The sequence below is a fragment of the Sabethes cyaneus genome, chromosome 1, assembly GCF_943734655.1.
Source record: "Sabethes cyaneus chromosome 1, idSabCyanKW18_F2, whole genome shotgun sequence".
NCBI classification, from domain to species: Eukaryota; Metazoa; Arthropoda; class Insecta; order Diptera; family Culicidae; genus Sabethes; species Sabethes cyaneus.
In genome coordinates this window covers 80,758,679-80,776,688 of record NC_071353.1, presented here as the reverse complement: position 1 = coordinate 80,776,688, position 18,010 = coordinate 80,758,679, and the positions used below count along the sequence as shown (strand labels likewise).

At 41.9% G+C, this 18,010-nt stretch overlaps 1 protein-coding gene across 4 annotated transcripts in view; it reads left to right on the top strand.

The window, feature by feature from the left end:
• The window catches only part of LOC128732919 (syntaxin-binding protein 5), a 1,693,445-nt gene that overhangs the window by 984,861 nt on the left and 690,574 nt on the right, over window positions 1-18,010 (top strand). For all 4 annotated transcript variants that reach the window (XM_053826374.1, XM_053826375.1, XM_053826373.1 and 1 more), the window contains one exon: window positions 13,899-14,021. In XM_053826374.1, coding sequence (XP_053682349.1) covers window positions 13,899-14,021 — 123 coding nt within the window. The remainder of the gene's footprint in view (window positions 1-13,898; window positions 14,022-18,010) is intronic.

Below are 18,010 nucleotides of genomic sequence, written 5' to 3'. Positions count from 1 at the left end.
AAAGTGTTCACTATGTCACTATGTTATTGTTAAAAACACTTACACGACGGTTTAAGCGGTAAAATGAAATTTATTTAGAGCGCGCGCAGCAGCGATTTGAAAACACGACCGTCCGGTGTGACTGCCACTTGGCGAAAAAAAGGTCAGCGGTTTTCGTAGGCGATACATCGGCAAGCAGCTAGCTTGCGACACATCAGACAGGCAGTTTTCGAGTCACATCCGTGGCATAATTTTAAAGGTTGTATTTGAAACATTGTTTGCCTTACGGTGCACATCGTCGTCAGTAGGTCGTGTTCATCGGCTGCTGAGGAAAGGAAAGTATGTTGAGCGTGTTGGAGCTGGAGCACTCGTCTCGCTGCCGTGATGGAATATTTGGCTGCTAAAGTTCTGGAATTGACAGGAAATATGCTGCTCGCGACAACAAAACAACCAGAATTATGCCATGTCACTTGCAGTTGACCGCCTGGCCTGGACTGTTATTTTATCGTGACTCATGACCATTCACCCTTCATTCATGACTCATGCTGAAGCTCTCTGGCTGGTCCGTTGCAACAAGCCGTGGTGCGTTAGTGCAAGTTTATTGCAAGCTAGAGTTATGATAATCAAACAGTCGGTCCTTTTAAGAATCACACAACGATTGTAGAGTTGATTATATTTTCTTGCCCAGTTAATACCATAATAACACAGGCAACGAGGGAAAAGTTGAATTTTTCTCCGTTGCGGACGACCAACAAATGGCGGAAATAAGTTTACTGGTCACGGGCGATATTTTCTGCCACTTCCAAAATGTCTGCAACTTGTAAATGCTTCATTATCAGTGTTCTTCTTTTGTAAACTGCACAAAAGTTTTGCGCAAATTTTTCAGCTTTTTGAAAACTCTCGTGTACCGTCTACCGATTACCAGAGGAAAAGCACTATTCAACGTAGAAACAGATCATGAAAACTTATTTACTGTTTGGTTTAGTGTGACTCCAAAATCGGTTGAGGATTGAACGTATACAATGTTACTACTTTGATAAACGTTGCGTATACAACCTACCTACATGAAGAATCGTATTATTACATACATGGATACATCCTACTATCGCTACAAAGAGACTTACGTAGTCCTACGTCACCTATGCCGTCGTGTCTTGTGCACAACCCCTCAGATTTTTTAGAAATTTGTAGTATAACGATAACTGGTAGACTTTTGTCGCGAATAAAAGAACACTATAACCGCAACTGGTTATAGTGGTTATAACCGTTTGTATGTGTGTTCCACTATAATTCCACAACGCCTTGACCGATCTTCACCAAACTTGGCACACATATTCCTTGATATAAGGGAATCAGCACTGGGGGGTTCATAACAGGAGGAGGCCATACCTCCGAAACACCTGGACGGTTCTTCATCAAACTTAGCACACGTGTCCCTTGGCATAAGGGAATCAGAATTCAGGGGGTTGACAAAAGGGGGGAGGGGTCATAACAGGTGAGAAGCCCTGACTCCGAAACAAGTGTTCCTTGACATTAGGGAATCAGCACTGGGGGGAATCCCTAACAAGGGAGGGAGAGATCTAAATAAATAAAAGGGGTTGCGTTTCTTTTGTATTTAAACCGATTGCAGTTGTGCAACTGACTTTGAGAAAAGAGAGGGTTCCACCGAGGAGGAATATATGGTGATTAAATCTTTGTTTTGTTTCCATTATAGCAACTTTCATTGAGCAAACCGATGCATAATTAGCTAATAGCCCTTCTTAATAATATTCTAATAGCCTTTTTAATAACCCGAACATTTGTCTTTTATAAAAAATGCCGGACATCGGCATAACAGATATTCCTAGTCTTCTTTTTCCATGCCAAAGAACCCAAGTAACAATTTGGGTTTTATTGCATTCTTATGATGGCATTTAAGACCAAAACTGGTCTTGAAAACCGCCATAAGAGTACAATACAACTCACATTGTTGCTTGGGAAGTGACATATAATTAAATTAATTGTGTGCTTGGCCCTCGGAGCACTCTAACTCACATTCACATAAGCGGAAATATATTTAGTTTTGATATCTCTGAGAAAATTGTAAAAATTCTGACCTATCTATTCGTTAGTTGTTCCTTAACCTTAATGTGGGCGACGGGGTGCCCGTGTACCCATTTTGATATTCAAATATTAATAGTCATATAGGAAATGTGTATCACTACGAAACTTTCTGACATCTTCTAAGGGGTCAAGATGAACAACTTAGCACAAACTTTGATAGATTTGGTTATGAGACAGAGTAACCATGAGTCAAATACAATTCATATCCCGTAGAAGAGCGAAGGCGTACCCGTGTACTAGAGATGGAAAATTTGAATACCCGAATCCGACCCGTACCCGATTAGGAAAAAAAATAAAAACCCGTGCCCGACCTGAACCCGCAAGTTTATTTTTTTTATACCCGAACCCGACCGCAACCCGTCGGGCACGGGTACGGGTCTGGATACCCGACAATCTTTAGTGTTAAATGAGGTCAATGGATACCCGACCCGACCCGTACCCGGTTTTAAAACCAAAAATTAAGAACCCGTACCCGACTAGGGCTGTCGGTATTGGGCCCTTTTGGTGAAAACCGGTATTTCGGTATTGGCGTAGAAAATACCGGTAATACCGGTAAAATACCGGTGTTGGCAGAAAAACTTCCGCTTTCATCGAAGTCTAACGAACGGCTCTAAGCGCATCACGAATTTTCCTTTCATTTTTTCAAATCAATAGTAGGGAAACCCGCTTTTAACAATTTTCGAAAATCCCAGGATTGTAGCTTCCACTATAATGAATGCCCCGGTCTCCTATACAGTCTCTTCAGGAACTTTTCCTCCATCCCCAAATCGGAACCCTTGACAGTGTCATCCTCTTCATCATCGTTCACAGGTATCTTCTCTTCTCTGTTGTCAATCCTACTATTTGCAGATAGTGGCTTGGAGACTTCATCTGGTTGTTCAATCAAGGTATCACTCGGAAGACTTGAAAAATATTCCATATTCTTTCCTGGCCGATCCTTTGATAGCAAGAATTTAAAAAGTGCGAAGATTTCCGTAGTCTGATCACGGTCCGGTATCGTTGAAGCAAATAATTGATTGCTTCATACATGAAGCGACTTAGTGACTGTTTCAAATGACAACGACTGATAGTCAGGCATGATTGTCGATGTTGAGTAGGTTTATTATAATATACGTCAAATTGCAGGAAATGTTACTCAAATTTAATCCAATTGCTTTCAAAGTAGCTGGCCTTCTACTGAATATTTGATAGAAAAATACGAATGAAACTAAGGGGTAGTCATAATGAAGTGAAAACCGTTTCCTTAACGTCGATTGAAGCCAGTTTTAAAACGAAACGGCGCTGCTTCAGTTGAAACTGGTGTTTCATTACTTCATTGTTGACTGACGATTTATGATTGTAAGGGATGTTGCCGGGCCCTAATCTTGTTTCCTAAATTCATTATCTGAGAGCATCGAATAATTTGGCGGCTTTTAAATATCAAGTTGTTCCAAAAAATTGAAACGCGACGCTTGGCTCATGCAATGAAACATTTTTACAGCAAAGGCACTCTACTGTGCCTTAAACGGGCTCAAGAGCTATAATTGTTTAACTCACAGTTTCAAATTCTCCATTGCTGTCAGTTGGAGAATCTCGTCGGCATTAACACCAAATTGTTTTTCTGTGAATTTTACATTCTTCTATCAAACTTAGTTCTTCGAATATGGAGTTTAAAAAAACTAGGATATTAGAAAATACCGGAAATACCGGTTGTTTTGCTTTCCAAAACCGGTATTTCGGTATCCAAAAATTGGCCGGTATTACCGGTTTCGGTATTACCGATACTACCGGTTAGACAGCCCTAATTGCAATTTAAATTTTCGAAGACATTTCTTCGATGAACTTAACAGGAGGGGCGCATGTTTTCTTCATAGTTCCATTAACGTTGCATGGAGGAAATCTCGATGATGACTTCCTATGAATTATTTCATATTGAAATCTGTTTAATCCAGTTTCTAAATATGATTATACTGTATGCTTCTTCTGTTGACATAATTGCACGTTGATCCGCGCGCGCGTTTGTGTGTGTGTGTGTGTGTGTGTGTGTGTGTTATTCGCTGGAAATATATTTAATCTTTAAATCTCCCATGATGACTAGACATTTTCAAAACACTATATTTCGCAGAATGGCGCATGGTGGCACGTAATTCTTTCATAAGTTGATAGTATATACCTGAGATTTAACCCAGAAGGAGGAATTAACCTGGAGATATCTGGAGAAAAAAAGTTCTCGACTAAGAAAGCAGAAAATTCTCTTATTTTTTTATATTTTCCTTCTTCTCATGCTTTTTATTATTATAATTTCTCCTCTAGCCGTCTAAACCATCTATTTTTCGGAAAGCTCATTTCATTACCTTTCTCATGATATATAATACATAAGATTTAATTTTGGAAATAGTGTTCAAAAATTGATTTGAAAGTAAACGTGTTTGAATGGCAAAAAGCGTATATGTCATATCGTTTTTCAACTTTGACAGCCTCTATCTCAGAAGCAACATCGATTAGAGACTTCTTATTTTGGATTTTTCTTAATTGAAGTATTTGCTATCAATAGAAAATTTCATTAAGATGATTAGTGAAAGTCAGTTTCCTGATTTTTGTCCGCCTGACATCTCATAGTGCGATGCCAGTAAGGTTTCAACTTCGGTAAACTGGCGGCTATGTTATTGGACATGATTCGGATACGATACCTAACACGATTTAGGGCTGACATTTGCGACGAGCTCCCCTAGTAAAGTTACGTGGTAGCGACTTTAAACGGCGAGGTAGCAAACAGTGCATGTGTCTCCGTCCCGTAAAACCTGGCAGACCTTCAAGTACGTTCCAAATCTATCGACCGGCGACCACCGGGCGGGAGTAGGTTCAGATATTTTTTCCTGATTTACGCCGATCTGGCTCTGAGGTGCAGTTGCCCATAAGGTGCTGCCCCAACCCTCGCATGGTTCTCCCTGTTCCATAGATTGCCATGGGATCATTAAAGCGACTACTTCAAATGGGTTTGGATAGCGGCTTGAAGGGGGACCCTTTAGAATCAAAATGAGTCTTTTAAACAAATTTACAGCAAGTGCAGATACGGTGGAAAAACCGTTCGCGAGGGGAGGCATCCAGCGTTCTCCACCAAGGGTGGAGAAGGATGCAACGCGAAGTACTAGTGTGGGTGGCAAGGGCAGCGGTACGCCTGCCACGCCAGACACAGCGATGAACGGCCCATCGCTAATCAAGGCGATGGAAAAGAATAGGGAGGAGCTACTTAAAGTGGCAGCCGCGTCACAGCAACTCGATATAATCATCGAGTTCACGTCAGGTCGCGGCAATTACTCCAAGGACTTGAAGCAGAGCCTGCTCATGCTTCGGAGAACGCGTGCAGCGACCAAAGTGCACAACGAACTCGTGGCGCGTGCAGGAGAGGTGAAGACCGTGAAGGCGTCGAAGTTAGCACAAACGGATGCCTGCTCGTTGACGGCGTGTCGCAACGTGGCCCTGGAAGCCACGGAGAGCGCTACCAACAGCGGTAAGGCATCTGCCAAGCGTCTGAGACAGTCCCCGGGGGATGGCACCCCTGGTGGACCAAAAAAACACCTGATCGGTAAAAGCCCTCAGGCTACCGAGTTGGTGGAGCCAACCGACCAAGCAGCGGTAAACACCAAGACGGGTGGCCCGGGGATCGAGGTCAAGGCCAAGAGGAAAAAAAGAGGAAGCTCCACCAAAAAGAACGCTTCATCTAAACCGACAAGGAAGCGAGCGAAGAAGGGCGACGCTCTTATCCTGAAAACCGACGGGTCGAAATACTCGGAGGTTTTGAAGGCCATGAGAGGAGATGCCCTACTTAAGGATCTGGGCACGGACGTGCGGAGCATTCGCCGCTCACGCACGGGCGAAATGATCCTTGAGTTGAAGAAGGACGCCACCAAGAAGAGTTCCGCATACAAGTCGATAGCGAAAGGAGTGCTCGGGGAGGGAGTGATCGGAGAGGGAGTGCAGGTACGTGCTCTCACACCAGAAATGACTCTCCAGCTTAAAAACCTGGATGAGATCACCGATGTGTGTGAGGTCGTACAGGCCCTCAAAGAGCAAAGTGGAGTGGTGGTGGCAACCAAATCGGTTCGCCTGCGTAAGGGTCCTGTCGGGACCCAGGTAGCCCCCACACGACTTCCTCTGGCGGACGGAAACGAAGCCCTGAAAACTGCTAGGCTAAAAGTGGAGAGGTCGGTATGCCCACTAAGCGTGCTGAAGCAATCGGTGGCTTGCTTCCGATGCTTCGAGCATGGGCATAAGGCCTGGAACTGCAAGGGGCCAGATAGGAGCCAATTGTGCAGGAGACGTGGCAGTGCTGGCCATAAAGCAAAGGACTGCGCGGAGCCTCCCCAGTGCTTGAGGTGTACCGGTAAACGGGACGCAAAGCACGTAACGGGAGGTCCAAGGTGCCCGGCTAGTGTGCCGGCGACCAACCACGATCATAGTGCAAGTGACACAACTCAACCTGAACCACTGCAGCACGGCTCAGCAGCTGTTACACCAAGCAGTTTCCCAGTCGGCAACGGACATTGCCATCATCTCGGACCCATATCGCGTCCCTGCCGGAAACGGCAACTAGGTCTCAGATGGGTCCGGGACGGCGGCTATATGGACGACAAGCAGGTTCCCGGTTCAAGAGGTTGTGTCAACCGCAGACGAGGGATTTGCGGTTGCCAAAGTGGGTGGAGTGTTCTATTGCAGCTGTTATGCTCCGCCGAGAGGGTCTATCGAGCAGTTTACGCGGATGGTAGACTGAGTATCAGTTGTGCTGACTGGTCTAAGTCCGGTGGTTGTGGCGGGAGATTTTAACACTTGGGCGGTAGAATGGGGAAGTCGTCGCACGAGCCATAGGGGTCGGATTCTGCTTGAGGCTCTGGCAAAGCTCAACGTAGATTTGGCCAACGTCGACACCACAAGTACCTTCAGTAGGAACGGTGCGGAGTATATCATTGACGTGACATTCGGCAGTCCTGGTCTGATAGGAGACTGGAGGGTACACAATGGCTACACTCACAGTGACCATCAGGCGGTTTGCTATGGTGTCGGTCAGATATCGAAGCGGCAGGTGGCGAGTAGAGCCAATACTCCAACCATCCGTGGATGGAAGACATCATACTTCGATCCCGAAGTATTTGTGGAAGCGATCCGAAGAGAGTGCGGTGATCGCGGTATGCCCGATCCGAACGCTTATCATTTGGTTGAGATACTGTCGCGATCGTGTGACGCTACCATGCCTAGGAAAGGTCGACCGAGGCATGGCAGGTCACCGGCTTACTGGTGGACAGATGAAATTGCGGAACTCCGCGGAGCGTGCTTTCGTGCGAGGAGAATTATGCAAAGAGCTCGTTCGGACGAAGGCAGGGCTGAATGTCGAGTAGCACTTGTTGCTGCACGCGCAGCGCTTAAGAGTGGGATAAAAGCTAGTAAACTAGCCTGCTTTGAGGTTATGTGCTAGTACCAATGCGAGCCCGTGGGGTGATGTCTACAGCGTCGTAATGGCGAAAACAGACCAAGAGCGTGATGGCGCCCGCAGAGCAATCGCCATAGATGCTGGAGTGGATCATCGAGGGCCTCTTTCCGCGCCACGAGCCAAGGCCCTGGCCTCAGGCCGCTGAGGCGTCCTACGGTCGACGTTCCAGTGTCTCAGACCTTAGTGTAGGATAGTCGGCTTCCCAGCCGAATATCCAAAGTAACGTGGGCGACGGCGGTTTGAAGGTCGGGGAGGAAGTGACGGTTACGAACGAGGAACTCATCGAGATCGCTGAATTCCTAAAGGTGAGCAAGGCACCAGGGCCAGACGGAATCCCGAATATGGCCATTAAAGAGGCTATTCTGGAGGCTCCCGAATTATTCGGGGCAGTAATGAGTAGATGCCTGGAAGATGGCCACTTCCCGGACAGATGGAAGCGACAGAACCTGGTCCTATGGCCGAAGCCGGGAAAACCTCCGTGTGTCCCCTCGTCATATAGGCCGATCTGTCTGCTCGATACTGCCGGCAAGGTACTGGAAAGGGTTATCCTTAACAGACTCATACAGTACACTGAGGGTACAAACGGTCTGTCAAGGAACCAATTCGGCTTCCGAAAAGGCAAATCTATGGTGGATGCCATCTTGTCTGTCACTAATACAGCCGAGGTGGCAATCCAGCCCAAGAGGACAGGTATCCGTTACGGCGCAGTTGTCACGCTCGACGTGAGAAATGCGTTTAATAGCGCTAGCTGTGACTCCATAGCCAACTCGCTTCGGAGCGTTCAAGTGCCGGTGTCCCTGTACAAAAGTCTGGAAAATTATTTCCAGAATCGTGTGCTATGCTACAACACGGAGGAGGGTCAGAAGTGCGTTCCAATGACCGTAGGGGTTCCGCAAAGTTCCATACTGGGCCCGGTGTTGTGGAACGTCATGTATGACGAGGTGTTGAAGCTAAAGTTCCCGGTAGGGGTGGTGATAGTCGGCTTTGCGGACGACATCACCTTGGAAGTCTATGGTGAATCTATCAGAGAGGTTGAGTTGACGGCTGCCCACTCTATAAGCATTGTTGAAAATTTGATGCGATCCAGGAAACTGGACCTAGCGCATCATAAAACGGAGGTTATCGTGGTGAACAACCGCAAGTCGGTACAGCAAGCAAATATCAGCGTCGGGGACTGCACTATTTCGTCAACGCGGTCCTTAAAACTTCTGGGAGTCATGGTCGACGACAAGCTCAAGTTCGGGAGCCACGTTGACTATGCCTGCAAGAAGGCTTCCACAGCTATTTCGGCATTGTCTCGTATGATGTCTAATAGCTCTGCGGTATATGGCAGCAAGCGAAGGCTATTAGCCAACGTGGTCCAGTCCATACTCAGGTATGGCGGGCCGGTGTGGTCATCGGCGTTAGGTACCAACATCTATCTAGCCAAGCTGAAAATCATCTATCGTCTCATGTGCTTAAGAGTGGCGAGTGCGTATCGCACAGTTTCACATGACGCAAACTGCGTCTTAACGGGTATGATGCCTATTGGCATCATCATCAGCGAGGACGCAGAGTGCTTCAACCAGCGTGGAATTAGAGGCATACGGAGTACCACAAGATCGACCTCGATGATCACATGGCAGCGGGCATGGTCTAATTCCACAAAAGGCCGGTGGACACATCGACTTATCCCGGAACTATCCGGGTGGGTCGACAGGCGCCACGGCGAAGTCAACTTCCACCTGACAGAAATTCTGTCAGGGCATGGTTGTTTTAGACAACATCTGCACAAGTTTGGGCATGCGGAGTCCCCAGCGTGTCCCGAATGCGTGGACGTTGAGGAAACTGCAGAACATGCTTTCTTCATATGTCGTTTCGCGGGCGTGAGAAGCAACATGATGGCAGTGAGCGGACAGGACACTACTCCAGATAACTAATTTAACATTTAGAGATGCATATTGTTTTAGCCTGTGTGATCACCATCACCAAGCACCGATCACCAAGCAAACACCCCAGCATCGAGCAACCCCACTTCGCACACGACACCGAAGCCTATACAACCGTCAGAGAGGAACCCAGTCACAGATCTACCAGCTGAACCGATCTACATATCCATCCCACACATAGCCGACCTGTCGCCTCGGATTGCCAAGATTCTCAAAAGAGAATTTGACAACGTAAAGCTAGCATACACCACTACCAACAATGTAAGAGCCTTTCTCCCTCTAGTAAAAGATATCGTCCCACCGCTACAACAACACAACGTAATATACAGCACTAAGTGTCAAAGTTGTGATTCAGTGTATATTGGTATGACCACTAACCACTTAAAAACGAGACTCTCTGGACATCAAACCACTGTCAATCAGCTGGAAAAACTGTTGCACGACGGCCTCTCAGTAAACGACCACCAGATTATTTCTCTCAGAGAAAAAACAGCTCTAATAGCCCACTGCATAGATCAGAATCATCGATTCGATCTGACCAACACCAAAATTATCGATCGCAGCTTCAAAAAATCCACACTACCGATACTAGAAATGTGCCACATTTCAAACACTAGCAATTCTATCAACAAACGAAATGATGTAGATGGCATTAACCATACATATGCAGGATTGTTAGCCAGACTAAAACATACCAACACCCATACCCATATCAGTTAGACTAGATCAGTTAAACATAAAACATACAATACAGTTAGTGGACGTAAGACCGTCAGTGTACATACAGGAAAAACAGGTGCAATGATCCAGTTAATTAGACAAAATAACAGGTTTTTTAAATCAAATTTTACGACAGACAACAGTTTTAAATCCATCCCTATACAAAATAGATGTGCGACAAAAACAATTTTAACGACAAGTAATTTCTACGAGACACAGATACTTGACAAAGAGCAGACAGTATTGTACGTATAACTTAAAAACATTTTACGACAGACCTAATATGTAACACATTGTAGCAATCCCTGAAGAAGACTGAAATAAACAGTTGAAACGTTGGAAAGACTACAAAATCTGTTCGACTATCAATAGACTGACAGCCAATTAAAACGAGAATATTAAATTCTACAGTCGACAAAACAAATCCATGATAGCAATGGCGAATACAGCACATCCAAGCTTCTACTGCTACATTGACACACACTACGGTCACGCAACCACACTCAGGCAAAATACTCCAGATAACTTAATCCAAAGGATGTGTTCTAGCTCGGACGTCTGGGGAACGGTCAATGCGACTGCTCACGCGTGTGTGTGTGTGTGTGTGTGTGTGTGTGTGTGTGTGTGTGTGTGTGTGTGTGTGTGTGTGTGTGTGTGTGTGTGTGTGTGTGTGTGTGTGTGTGTGTGTGTGTGTGTGTGTGTGTGTGTGTGTGTGTGTGTGTGTGTGTGTGTGTGTGTGTGTGTGTGTGTGTGTGTGTGTGTGTGTGTGTGTGTGTGTGTGTGTGTGTGTGTGTGTGTGTGTGTGTGTGTGTGTGTGTGTGTGTGTGTGTGTGTGTGTGTGTGTGTGTGTGTGTGTGTGTGTGTGTGTGTGTGTGTGTGTGTGTGTGTGTGTGTGTGTGTGTGTGTGTGTGTGTGTGTGTGTGTGTGTGTGTGTGTGTGTGTGTGTGTGTGTGTGTGTGTGTGTGTGTGTGTGTGTGTGTGTGTGTGTGTGTGTGTGTGTGTGTGTGTGTGTGTGTGTGTGTGTGTGTGTGTGTGTGTGTGTGTGTGTGTAGGACGCTTTCAATCTCACTCTCCTTTCTCGGAGATGGCAGGAATGATTTTAATGTTCTTAATGTCAAATGAAAGGTCTAGGTGTCCCATCGGTCGCTATTGAATTTCATTTTGCTCGGACTTTTAGTTCAACAGTTATGTATAAAAATACGAAAAATATGGGACTTCATTATCTCATAGGTCCCTTAACTGATTTGAACGAAATTGATTGCATATGAAAGGGGAGCCTTTCAAAGCTTTAACTTCCAAATTTCATGATAAACGGGCTGGTAGTTTGAAAGTTATATAAAGAAATGTGATACAAAAGTATTTAAAACATATTTTTGTTACATATAAGCATTAATTCAATGGGAAATACTTTACAATTTATTGTTATTTGCAAATTACTGTTGGGATCTATCAAACGAAACCGAGTTATTGAAAATCGGAGGATTCGTTCAAAAGTTATTCAAACTTTAACACTTAATCACTGTATATTAAAACTTGCAAAACGTGCAAACCCAAAATATACCAATCAAGGATTGATAGTATACAGTGGACCCCCGTTCGTTTGAACGATTCCTCATGCAAACTAACGGGGTTACTTTTTAATTTGAACAACTGGTAACCCGAAATATGCTGAAACCTGTGTGAACTGGTCGCCCTGCTCTTTGTTATTGTTTTGGTGGTTTGTTTTAGTTGGCAGTTGCAAGTGCGAATATTGCATTTTCCGATCGGATTTCTCTCTTAATCGTTAGGAAAACGAAATGTGAAACCGATTAAACGCGCTAGGTCAGTACAAACGAATCGTGTTTCTGTGCATTGTCTACATAAACAAATGATGTCATGTTGAGAATGACATTTGAACCATTTTTAATTTGCACGTCGTGCAAACCAACGGGGTTCAAATTAAAAAGTGTTCAGATTGAAAATGGTCAAACGAACGGGGGTCCACGGTATAATGTATGTATGTATGCATATGTGTATGTATGTATGTATGTATGTATGTATGAATGTGTTGCGCACGCCCTCCGTGCTACGCCGCACCTACGCATACAGTACTTTGACAACGCGACGCTTCACCGTGCTGTCAGATGATCGGCTGACATATGATCCTTCAAACGATCGAACTGTCTCTTGGTCGGTGAAGGAAAATATTGCAAATCACGGTCATCGATCAAAAACGGCTTGTCATTGGGAATTAGTGCTGTACAACGTGCTTAGCGAATAATTATCAAAATTAAAACTTATCATAACTAAAATTATACTTAAGACCTAAGTTCTTATGTGCTATTGTTATACAAAACTTATTCGCTACAGGAGTGCTTCCATAACGTAAGTTGATAAAGACTTAGTTGTAAAATGATGTGAATTAAACTTAAATCTAATAGTTCGTGCACCTTATAGGTTAAACGACGAAATATCGGCGCGTTATATTACCGGCACCGACTGGGGGAACACGGTCGTTACAGGAAAAACGGGCTACTTACAACCGCTCAACGACTGTTCCTTGACCCAGGGTTTATGGCGTGAGCCCCTACAAACTGACCAAACACGGTTTGGTTAGCACCAGATGTCAGTTTTGCTTCTACGGACATTTCGGTACCAGCTTTTAAAAAGGGCCTAACTACAAAATGTAAATAAACTGAGTGAGGGTTCCTTTTACTATGCTTTACTATTCCAGTAGATAAACTTGGAGCCGAATTTATGGTCCTGGGTCATCGTTCAATATAGCCTCTCATTGTTCGGGATTCTAGCGGAAACCCCCTTTGGTTTATATTAGATTCAAAATACAAGTCTTCAGCCGACATCTGGTTCGCCTCTTCTATCCTCCTAACGGGACATAAACGACTAAAACTTTTGAAAATTGCATTATTATTTTTATTTTAGATTTTGATTCTACAGTCTTTTCCGCTTATTTTGATATTATTTTTATAATGATCCGACCGCAGAAAGTGGCCGCAAAACGATCATACACATAAGCGTTCAAGTGCGGCGTGGAACAACCTTGACGAAATAAAACGCCACTCCTGAAACCCACGATCTTCAAACTTTAGGTACTTTTTTCTCAGGAACTACACAACGTATTGGAACAAGCTTTTTTTGTTTTGTTGGCAGTATGTTGACAAAAACTTTTATAACTTTTGAGCTTTGTAAACGAAATACAGCTTAAGAAAAACGAAAAAGAAGAAGAGACTGAAACTGATTGGAAAAATCAAATTTTGTATTCTTTTACTTTGTTTCTGGCTGTGTTTCATTTACAAAACTCAAAAGGTTTACAAGTCTTTGTCAAGCTACTACCAACAAAACCAAAAAAAAAAGTTTGTTCCGATACGTTGTGTAGTTTCTGAGAAAAAGGTACCTAAAGTTTGAAAATCGAGGGTTTTCAGGAGCGGCGTTTTATTTCGTCAAGGTTGCTGATCGTTTTTCGGCCACTTCCCGTGGTCGGATCTTTACAAAGCTAGTATCAAAATGAGCGGAAAAGACAGCAGAAAAAAATCTGAAAAAAAAAAATAATGGAATTTTCAAAAGTTTTAGTCGTTTATGTCGGCATATGCGCCAAATTACTTCAATCGCTAAAAATAAAAAATTTCAACAATCAAACAAATTGTCCATGTATTTGCACATCTTCTATTATAAAATAGTGTTTTCTTTATACCTAATTATTATTGCAGATCCATCATTAGCACTTCCAACAATGTGGTTAGGCACTAGCCTTGGAGCGGTAATGACAGTATCGTTGTGTATACCAACTCAAGAATCAAGAAAATCGGAAGCCGTTCAAACTTCGTTGACAGGTAATATATCATTATTTGATTTCTTGTATAAGTTAAGCGGGCATACGAGATTTGTAACTTTAAAAAGTTACATTAGTGTAGCTATGAGGGGTGCCTGGGGGTCCACGCCCCCTCCAGAAATTTTCAAGGTGTCGAAACTGGAAGCGCCGCAAGGTGTCCAAAATAATTCCAGTTATTACGCCTACAACATTGACCAAGGACAAGCTGCGAATTTAACGGAAGAGTCGATAAAGGATTTTTTTACGAGTAGAGAAATCTGCTGAGAACCTGTGAAGATAGCAGGTAGTGTGGGGTTGGTTATCCCGATTCCCCCAAATGAAGCGTGAGGATTCCGATCCACTAAAACCCTACTCGAGTCAAGCCTGGCTCACTATTGTGCTTAACGCACCCTCTTAGATAACTACTGGACTGCTATGGTAGTTAGACTGTTTGCTAGCCATTTATTGGCTTTTTAGCGGTTTTCTAGCTAAATGTAGTACAATCTAGGTAGCAACCGCATTGACCGCTCCACAGAGGAGTAACTAGGCCAAAATTATTTTCTTACGTATTAGGGTAGATGCTCCAGTAATGGAGGGATTATGTCGGTGGATAGTGTGTAAAGACAATTTGAACGCTCAATTTATCAGTTTCCAATTGAACTACATGATAATATGGTGCACCGTAATGTTGGCTTTAAATACCTACCAAAATTATACGATTCTGCTGGTTGATATATCTAAAATATTGCTTTTTCTGACATTAGTATGTGCTCCCAAAGTAGTGGTAATGTTCCTATAATAGTGGAAAATTTGCCTATAATAGTGGAATGTTGTTTACCGCCTTAGCAACGCTTGCAGTGAGCATGGGAGCAGGTGGATAACAGCGTAGGCTTGTTAAAATGCTATGGATTGTTACGAATTTCTTAAGCAATTCCACTTGATTGGTCCGCTGATAAGGAATTTGCAATTTTTGCTCCAACATCTTGAATTTTAACTGTGTGTCTTAGATAAAACTGTTAACAAATATATATTTAACAATATAAAACTGAAATTATCTCGAAATCCGCCAAAATTATGATATATTTCGAGTTTCCACCACTACTGGTGCTACCACAACTACTGGAGCATCTACCCTAAGTAATATTTCGCTCGAATATGAAATGAAACGTAAAAATAGTTAATTTTGTAACAAACTGGTGCCAGTACAAGTCATTTCAATTCACTTAATAGTGCAAATTATGCTTTTCTTCTATTAACTATTCACTATTTAGCCATCTACAAAACCTACAAATGCATGAGTAAATCAATGAGTATCTTGTTTGTCTCTGATTCATATAAAAAAAAGACATTGCACAGTGGTCCAGCAGCGAAAATTAAGTGGAAAGTTTTTTGTGGTTCAAAATAGCTCCCCACAATGTTCAGCAAAGTTGTACAACTCTAAAAAACAATCAATGCGAAATCAACGACTAAGTTCCAGTTTGGCTTGTAAACACATAACACATAATAACTTTTTAGAAGAAAGAGATAGAAGGATAATTCTTTCTATAAAGTTGTAGCTAAAGATCATACAAGTAACTTTGCCAAAGACATAGTAGGCGTATTTTTAGGCGTTTCTAACTTACAGTGTGTTTTATAAAAAGACCTCTCAAAAATCACTTTTTCGCTGATTACTTCAAATGCAATGATTTTATTGTATCATAATGTTTTACAAAGTTGGTTATCTTATCAAAAGACATATTTTTGTAGAACATTGTAGGTTGAAAACTCATACGTATAACGAGTTATAACGTTTTTCCTGTGTTTTTTTAGTCTTTTTTGGAATAGAATATCTCAAAAAGGGGCAAACGAAAAAAATCAAACTTGGCCGTTTCTGAAAGCTTAGAGTTTTATCTCAAATATATGTGAAAATAAAAAACTGGTTTTTTCTATAACTCGAGTAATTTCAGTTTAATTATTTCATGTTTGACCATTTTCTACTATGCAGTATTTTCCAATATCTTCTTGAAGACGATTAAAGTCAACATGTCAATAGCAAAAAGGAAATTTGTCGTACCATGACACAATTCGAACTCCGGATAAGTTAAGCGATCTAGTTTTTCGACCATGTGCTAGTTTTCGAACCACTGCTAAAATATTCATTATATAAGTTTTTATAACGGTAGTTTTTACAATTGTTTATTGTCAAGATATATGGGCTTCGCCCATCATCCAATCCCTACATAAATATAAAAATTATAATACCAAATACAAAATAATATAAAATGCAGAGGTTTTAGTGTACATGTAATTGACCTCTCAGAAATAGTCAGAAAGTTTTTTCTTAGTAGTATCAGTCGACATGTTTAAGTTTAGTATGTTTCTAAAATTGTTCATTAGCTGCATACAGCGGCAGGCTGGTTCATTGCACGCGTAGTTAGTTCGACGGTGGTTTAGAGTGAAGGGCCTTGGTCTCCACAGAACTACTGTACTCTGGTTAGCAGTTATCCTGGATTTCAAATAATCACTGTCGTATCGTCCTCTCTGCAAATGGAGCTCAGCACCAGCTGTTTTTGATAAATATCTATCTTACAATTTTCATTATTTTACAAATAGTCATGGAAATCTTCACTTGGATATATGCACATGAAATTAAATTTTATAATGATATTTCTGATTCTAGTCTAAAGCAATCTTTTAAATTACTTTAGTGTCAGAAAGCTGAGAAGTCTTAAAATTGATGTCTTATACGTATTCAGGAACAGGAACGCGACTATAATCGTAGTAAAAAAGGAGGAACGTTTTCAAGCAAATCCTATTAGAATCCTGGAGTTTTTCGTCAAAAGATTTGAGGGTACCGTTACTGTTATTTTAAATTAGTATCTAAAATGTTCGTGAAAGTAATTCGGTAGTTTAGGAGATTCTTTCCCATTTAATTCTATATTAGCTATATCGCCAATTGTTCATAAAATGCTAGTACACGGCGCAGATATTATTAAGGCTACGGCGCTACCCATAGGGTTATTAAGCGAAGAAGTACAGGAAACGCGAAATAAATACATTCGTAAGTTCAGGGAATTTCACGCCAGAAAATTTGCCAATTTGGAGGATGTATTCAAACGCCTCCTGCTGTCGTCCGATCCAGTCATTGCAATACAAAATCGTACGTATTGTACACGTACTCTGGAGCTTCCACCAAGCGCAAACCAATTAATAATATAATAAATTATTATATTGCTAACAATAATAAAATATTTCGAAAACAAAACATTTTTTGAATCTCTCAAATAAATGACTACCCTTTTTGTTTTCCAAATCAACGATATTCTAATATAAGGTGGTTGAAGTTTGCGAAAAGGATCTAAAGGTTTTTTTCTCTTTTACCTCTTTGCCTGTTTTGATATACTTACCTGCGATTAAAAAATGACATAACTAAAATAACAGTTAACAATATTACGTATGAAATAGCCAATATTTTTTTTGGTGGATTGGTAGATGGTAGATTGAGCATATTTGCAAAATAATGAAAATTGAAAAATAGATATTTATCAAAAACAGCTGGTGCTGATAGAAAACTGATGTCATATTCGGAGTTCGAAGGCTATTTTACGTGACAATCAGAAGAAATTGTGTCAAGGTACGATAAATTTCTTTTTTACTATTGACATATTGACTTTAATCGTCTTCAAGAAGATATTGAAAAATACTGCATAGTAGAAAATGGTCAAACATGAAATAATTAAACTGAAATTACTCGAGTTAGAGAAAAAACCAGTTTTTTATTTTCACATATGTTTGAGATAAAACTCTAAGCTTTCAGAAACGGCCAAGTTTGATTTTTTTCGTTTGCCCCTTTTTGAGATATTCTATTCCAAAATAGACTAAAAAAATACAGGAAAAACGTTAGAACTCGTTATACGTATGAGTTTTCAACATACAATGTTCTACAAAAATATGTCTTTTGATAAGATTACCAACTTTGTAAAACATTACGATGCAATAAAACCACTGCATTTGAAGAAATCAGCGAAAAAA